The sequence below is a fragment of the Arachis ipaensis genome, chromosome B06 (genome assembly GCF_000816755.2).
Source record: "Arachis ipaensis cultivar K30076 chromosome B06, Araip1.1, whole genome shotgun sequence".
In the NCBI taxonomy this organism is placed as follows: Eukaryota; Viridiplantae; Streptophyta; class Magnoliopsida; order Fabales; family Fabaceae; genus Arachis; species Arachis ipaensis.
The window spans coordinates 133892586-133899319 of record NC_029790.2 but is presented as its reverse complement, the minus strand read 5'-3'; the positions used below and the strand labels follow the sequence as shown (position 1 = coordinate 133899319).

At 34.6% G+C, this 6734-nt stretch overlaps 1 protein-coding gene across 5 annotated transcripts; it reads left to right on the top strand.

The window, feature by feature from the left end:
* On the top strand, positions 1673 to 5946 carry LOC107605557 (UPF0587 protein C1orf123 homolog). 5 transcript variants are annotated; one of them, XM_021105275.1, is made up of 6 exons: positions 1673 to 1881; positions 1960 to 2067; positions 2937 to 2987; positions 3859 to 3909; positions 4747 to 4914; positions 5526 to 5946. In XM_021105275.1, the coding sequence occupies exons 1-6, from the start codon at positions 1780 to 1782 to the stop codon at positions 5646 to 5648; spliced, it is 603 nt and encodes a 200-aa protein (XP_020960934.1). In that variant the 5' UTR covers positions 1673 to 1779; the 3' UTR covers positions 5649 to 5946. The 5 variants fall into 5 exon arrangements, with proteins under 5 accessions (XP_020960934.1, XP_020960937.1, XP_020960936.1 ...); XM_021105278.1 differs by lacking the exon at positions 2937 to 2987; XM_021105277.1 differs by lacking the exon at positions 3859 to 3909.

The window sequence follows — 6734 nt, the reverse complement described above, 5'->3', positions numbered from 1 at the left end:
GAATAAATTTGGTATTTATTTTATTTAATAAAAAAATATAATATACACTAAAAATAAATTAAATAACAATATATTTATAGTTTTATACCAAAAATATTGGAGACTAATAAAATTGATTATTTTTTGTCATCACTTAATTATGAATTTAATTCCTTTAATCTAATAATTTAACGATATACTTTATTTCATATTTTTAAATATTGATAATCTAATAATCCTCAAGTATTTTTTGTCTTACAAATTTTAGAGTATATATCCATTTTGGTTCTCAAAAAACTTCAGACTGGACATTTTAGTCTCCAACTAAAATTAATTACTCGATTGGTCCTTAATAATTAACTCCGTCAGTCACTTAGGTCCTTTACTCCGTTAATTCTAACGGAGGACAAAATAGTCCCTGACAACTCTAACAGAGGACAAAATGGTTCCTGATCTCTTCTGTTCGAAAACGATACTGTTCTCTCCCAATTTCCATCATATCTCGCATAACACTAACAGTTTAACACTGTAACTTCAAACTAGACAATGCACACTCTATAAATTTAATGTTCACAAGAAAAAAAAATCCTCAACTTGTTCTCAACTAATTCATACTCAGGAAACTAATGCCTATGTCTCTCAACTAGTTGTCGTCTTCGATGGATCTCATGAATCTAGACAACAAGTCTGATTTGTTAAGACTCGTCGTCGTCGTTGCCATCTCCCTCCTCCTCTGCCCTAACATCTCCATGACCACATTGTCCACTACTCCGATCGCTTCCTTCGACTTCTTCTCCGAACCAATGTTCAGTAATCGCTTCAGTTTCCATATGAGCGGCAACGGCGACATTGCTCGTTGTAATAGTTTGGATGCAAGGTCGAAGCTGTCTGCCAACTTGGACTCCGGAAAAGAAGGAATGAAGCACTCGGTGTCTATTTCAAATGAGAATTTGCATATGATGTCGAAGGAGAATCTTCTCATGATGTCCTAATGTCCAACAATCTATATTGCTTACCGGAGAATAGAGAAATGTGTGCCTTTGGAGTAGTTATGGAACTTGGTCTTGAGGATGTCGTGAACGTTGTTGGGGTTGGAGGTGATGTTATCAAAGACGTAGAAGTGGATGCTTTTGGTTGGTGAAGTGCAGAAGAGGTGGATATACCAGTCACAAAGATTTAGAAAGTGTGTAGTCTATGACCTGTTGAGGTAGGTACCACACGTGTGACAATTACACCATAGCTTAATCTTGGAGTTAAAGAGGAGGAAGGAAAAGATAGAAAAGAAGACTGTAAATGTGAAGAAGAAGAGTATGAATGTTAGGGTTATGCGAGATATGATAAAAATTGGGAAAAAACAGTGTCGTTTTCGAATAAAGGGATCATGGATCATTTTGTCCTTTGTTAGAGTTGTCAGGGACTATTTTATTTTCCCTTAGAATTAACGGAATAAAGGACCTAAGTAACTTACGGAGTTAATTGTTTAGGACTAATCGAGTAATTAATTTTAGTTGGAGACTAAAATATCCGGTCCGAAATTCTTTGAGGACCAAAATGGGTATATAATCCAAATTTTATTTTGGGGGGGTACAAATGCCATTTTCTTAAAAGAAACGGATGCTCTAGATTCTAGAATCATCGAATCCTTTAATTCAATATTCCAATATATAAATTTGTAACACGAAACCGAAATGAGAGTGAGAAAGTGTTACAAATCGAGGGAGCGAGCTTAGAGAGAAGAAAACTCGCTTGTGATTGACGCCAAAGGAAAAAAAGAAAGAAAGAAAGAAGAAAGAAACGAAAATGGTGCTCCTCATGCTGATGATCACCGCCGATCTCGAAAACCTAACCAATCTTCAACCTCAATTTGGTTGCAATGACCCTGACTTCTCCTATATGTTCAAGGTCTTTCTCGTCATTTCCCCTAATTCCATTCTTCCATGCTTCTCTCTTCTTATCACTTCCCATTTTCTATCTCTGTAGGTCAAATGTGGAAACTGCGGTGAGCTCAGCCAGAAAGAGACTTGTGTTTCTTTGAAGGAGACCATTTCTATTCCCAGGAGTAGAGGTATCGCTCATCTCTTTCAGAAGGTACAATTCAATTTCAATCGCTTCTTCTTTTTGTTCACTGTGTTTTCAGATGTTTTGATTCAAGAAAAATGGATCAATTGTGTTTCGTTGCAGTTATTTGATGTTATTTGTTTTTCTTCCATTTGAATTTCTAAATCTTGCAGCATATATATGTGTTAACGTCATAGATTCTTCATTCGAATAGGCTTAAATCTTGATATCTCGAGGGTAGAGGGAGAAGTAGAAAGAAAGAACTATAATTAGAAGCCAACCCGTTCGGTTCAGACTTCAGACTCCATAGGGTTTTTGTTTCGGGGTTAGTTAGTTTTATTAGCACTGGATATAAGGGTGTTAGCGTTGTCGTAAATAAGATTGTGAATAGTGAAGTTGAGTTCAGCGAATTCCTAATGGAGTTAGCTGTTGATGTGAAAAGCTTGAATGGTTTATGTTACAATGGTTTTAACATAGACAGGATTTATTATGACTGACAATGATGTCATCTAGTCCTTTTAGTCGACCCTGCGGAGTGAGACAAGACTGTTGGTGACGATGATGGTAATTTGTTAATATGTTATTAGGAAACTCGCAAGTCGCAAGGTGATGTTATCCGGTATATTATTTTCAGTTTTAATGGATATAGCTTTCGTGGAATTCTTTCAATAAGGGTGAATGCTGCGCTCTGGAACACGAAGAATATGCAACTCTGGTGTCTGTGAAGTTATCTATCTAAATAGTTTCTTGCATGTGGTTGTAGACTGGATGAGTACTGGAATTTTCGTTTTTATTGACTTGACAACTTCGAAGTATATATATATATATATATATATATATATATATAAGCTCGTTTTTAGTTTAAGAGTTAAGACTGAGAGGAATTTTGTTTCATTTAGCCTTATCACAGAAAGTTTCCTTGGACTAGGATCCTCAGTTACATTCAGAAGGTACAATTAATCACTCTTCAGCTCTTGTTATTTTTGTTAACTGTGTTTTTAGATGATTCAATTCAACAAAAATAGATCAACTCTTGTTATTTTTGCATGGCCAAATTTGTAACCTGTGCTACCCAGCAATTACTTTGGTTGTAATCTTCCATTAAATGAGCTAATACAGTTTGCCCCTATTTACGGTATAATTTTATTCATGCATTCTGTTTGATTAAATGGGTAGAAGACATGTGAGAGGCCCCATTAAGGAGGGTTACCGGATAGATGATAGTCTTAATAGCTAGAGATAGAGGGGGAACTGTGACTAGAAGGCCAGAGCCCATTAGCCCAGTAGTTTTAGGCTAATTAAGGGTTGTTAGGGATTTATTTATTTAGTTAGTAATTAGCAATATAAATAAGGGCATCAGTGAACTAACAAATTATGAATTCTATGAATTCCTATGGAGTTGGCATGGTACTTGACTCAAAAATGTTGTATCACTCTGATCGTAATGGTTTTAATATCGACAAGATTTGACTAGCACTGATGTCATCTAGTAGAACAAAACTTTGCTGTTGATTTTTTATGGCTATAGTCTCCATTAATTCATTTCAATAAGATTGATTTGAATGAGTGCACCACTGGAGAACAAATGATATGTATTTCTGGTATTTTTGAACCGTGAAGTTATGCTGCGCTCTGGAACACGAAGAATATGCAACTCTGGTGTCTGTGAAGTTATCTATCTAAATAGTTTCTTGCATGTGGTTGTAGACTGGATGAGTACTGGAATTTCCGTTTTTATTGACTTGACAACTTCGAAGTATATATATATAAGCTCGTTTTTAGTTTAAGAGTTAAGACTGAGAGGAATTTTGTTTCATTTAGCCTTATCACAGAATTTTTCCTTGCCCTAGGATCATCAATTACGTTCGGAAGGTACAATTAATCACTCTTCAGCTCGTTATTTTTGTTAACTGTGTTTTTAGATGATTCAATTCAACAAAATAGATCAACTCTTGTTATTTTTGCATGGCCAAATTTGTAACCTGTGCTACCCAGCAATTACTTTGGTTGTAATCTTCCATTAAATGAGCTAATACAGTTTGCCCCTATTTACCGTATAATTTTATTCATGCATTCTGTTTGATTAAATGTGTAGAAGACATGTGAGAGGCCCCATTAAGGAGGTTTACAGGATAGACAATAGTCTTAATAGCTAGAGATAGAGGGGGAACTTTGACTAGAAGGCCAGAGCCCATTAGCCCAGTAGTTTTAGGCCAATTAAGGGTTGTTAGGGATTTATTTATTTAGTTAGTAATTAGCAATATAAATAAGGGCAGTAATGAACTAACAAATTATGAATTCCTATGGAGTTGGCATGGTACTTGACTCAAAAATGTTGTATCACTCTGATCGTAATGGTTTTAATATCGACAAGATTTAACTAGCACTGATGTCATCTAGTAGGACAAAACTTTGCTGTTGATTTTTGATGGCTATAGTCTCCATTGAATTCATTTCAATAAGATTGATTTGAATGAGTGCACCACTGGAGAACAAATGATATGTAGCTCTGGTATTTTTGAACTGTGAAATTATCTATCTGAAATAATTTCTGCATGTGTTTGTAGATTGGATGAGTTCTGAAATTTACAATTTTATTAATGTGACAACTTAGAAGTTATATATATATATATATAAAAGCTCATTGCTAGTTGCAACTGAGTGGAATTCTATTTCATTTAGCACCTCTAACTTTTACTTGGCATGCAGTGCAAATTCTGTGGCAGGGATGGTACAGTGGCAATGATTGAAGGAAGAGGCCAACCTCTTACTCATTCACAAAGTCAGTCAGGAAAGTATGCTCCATTGATGTTGTTTGACTGTAGGGGATATGAGCCGGTGGATTTTTTATTTGCTGATGGATGGACAGCTGAGTCGGTGAGTCTCCTTATTGTTGCTCATTGCTTTCTAAGTGTGGTATACTATGTGTGATTTCATATTATAGTTCAGTGTTGCTGATATATCAACTAAATACTGTAATTAGCTCATACAGCTTTTCTCTAAGGTGGTAAAAGTGAACATTATCAGAGTTTATGTTTACTGTTGAAAACTAGATATACGTTATCCCTTATGCTTGAAAATTACTTAAGAACTCAAAACTTGCATGAATATTAATTTTTGTGCTGAAACAAAAGTAATAATTATAAGCAATAATGAGTAGGTTCAAAATAAATTTATAGTGAGAGCCAGACCCCCTTTCATGCAAAGTTGTACTAGTTGATCATTTTCCCCTGATGCGGAAATATCTATCTTCACTTCCTTAGGTATTGGCTTTGTCATCTTGTTTTTTCTTCCAAATCATTTTGGATATGTTATTTCTGATTTCATGATTGTTGAGATTATCAGCAAATTCTGTAATCCTTCATCTGATTTTCATTGTTTACTTGAGGTTTTGACTTTTGACATGCTTCATATTTTTTGACAACATAAATTTTCCACGTTTGTGCCTATTTTGTATTTTCCGAATAATGCAAGTTGTACCTTTGTAGCTGGAGGGAACCACATTTGGAAATATTGACTTGTCAAGTGGAGACTTCGCCGATTATGATGAGAAAGGAGAGTGCCCTGTCACGATATCCAATCTTCGCTCCACTTTTGAGGTGGTGAAGTAGAGTAAACTAGTTTGCTGTTTGCTCATTTCCGGGTACATAAAATCGACCGTTCCATGTTTTACCTTTTAAGCTCACGTTAGGTTGTAATTAGGCACTGTATTCGTGAGAACCTTAAAACTATACATGTTAACCATGATGTATTTGGAGGGGGGAGAAACAGCTTCCTATTTCCAAGTGATCGATGTGAAGCACATTTTATTTCATATTTGGTAAGTTGCGTTATGTTGATTGATGTCTTTGTCTAATCTGAATTACCTTCTTAATGATGAGAACCTCTCAGACACCTCTTATGCCATAACCCCTGTGGTGGTTGATAATTAAAAGTATCTGCATGTTTTCCACTCCCATTTTGACACACAGAAATCAAATGTGGTGCGTTTTCTGTCTTAATGAATAAAAATCTTTGATGGGTCCCAAGTGAAGATCTCATTATTGTCTTGCTATCTTCTAATATTCATAGACTAGGTATTCTATTCTGAATTTTTCCCTTATCTCCCACTTTCCCTTTTCCTGTTTCTAATACTCCACATTTTTTATTATAGCTTTATATTGCTGGAATAAATTGTGAAAATATTAACAAATCAATTTCAATGCTTTTAACATTTTTAATTGATATTAACTTTGGAGGATAAGTCTGACTGCTATCATTTTAAAAAATCCAGAAGAATAAGTTGACGGCAGAGTGAAAAATACTAATTAATTTGATGATATTAACAAAAATTTAAAATAAATTTAACTCTGTTTGATTTCTAGGTTCTAACGCGCTCATGTTTTTTTGGTGGTAGTCTTTTTAATTTTAGGTGAAATAAAGCGCTCAATGTAATGATTCACTTGTGTTTTTGTAGTATGATGCTGCATTCTTTATTTAAATGTTTTTTGTGTTACAATATGAATGTCTACTTAGTATTTATTCAGCATGACTTGTTCCTCTAATCAAATGCTTTTGGGAGGTATAAACATGTTCCTCCAATCATTAAATGGAAGACGGTGCAAAATTTTTAAGATTTAAAATTTGAAAAAGTTAATATTATACATGTATAAATCGGAGAATGTATAAATAGGAGTATAAGTTGAAATAATGGGAAC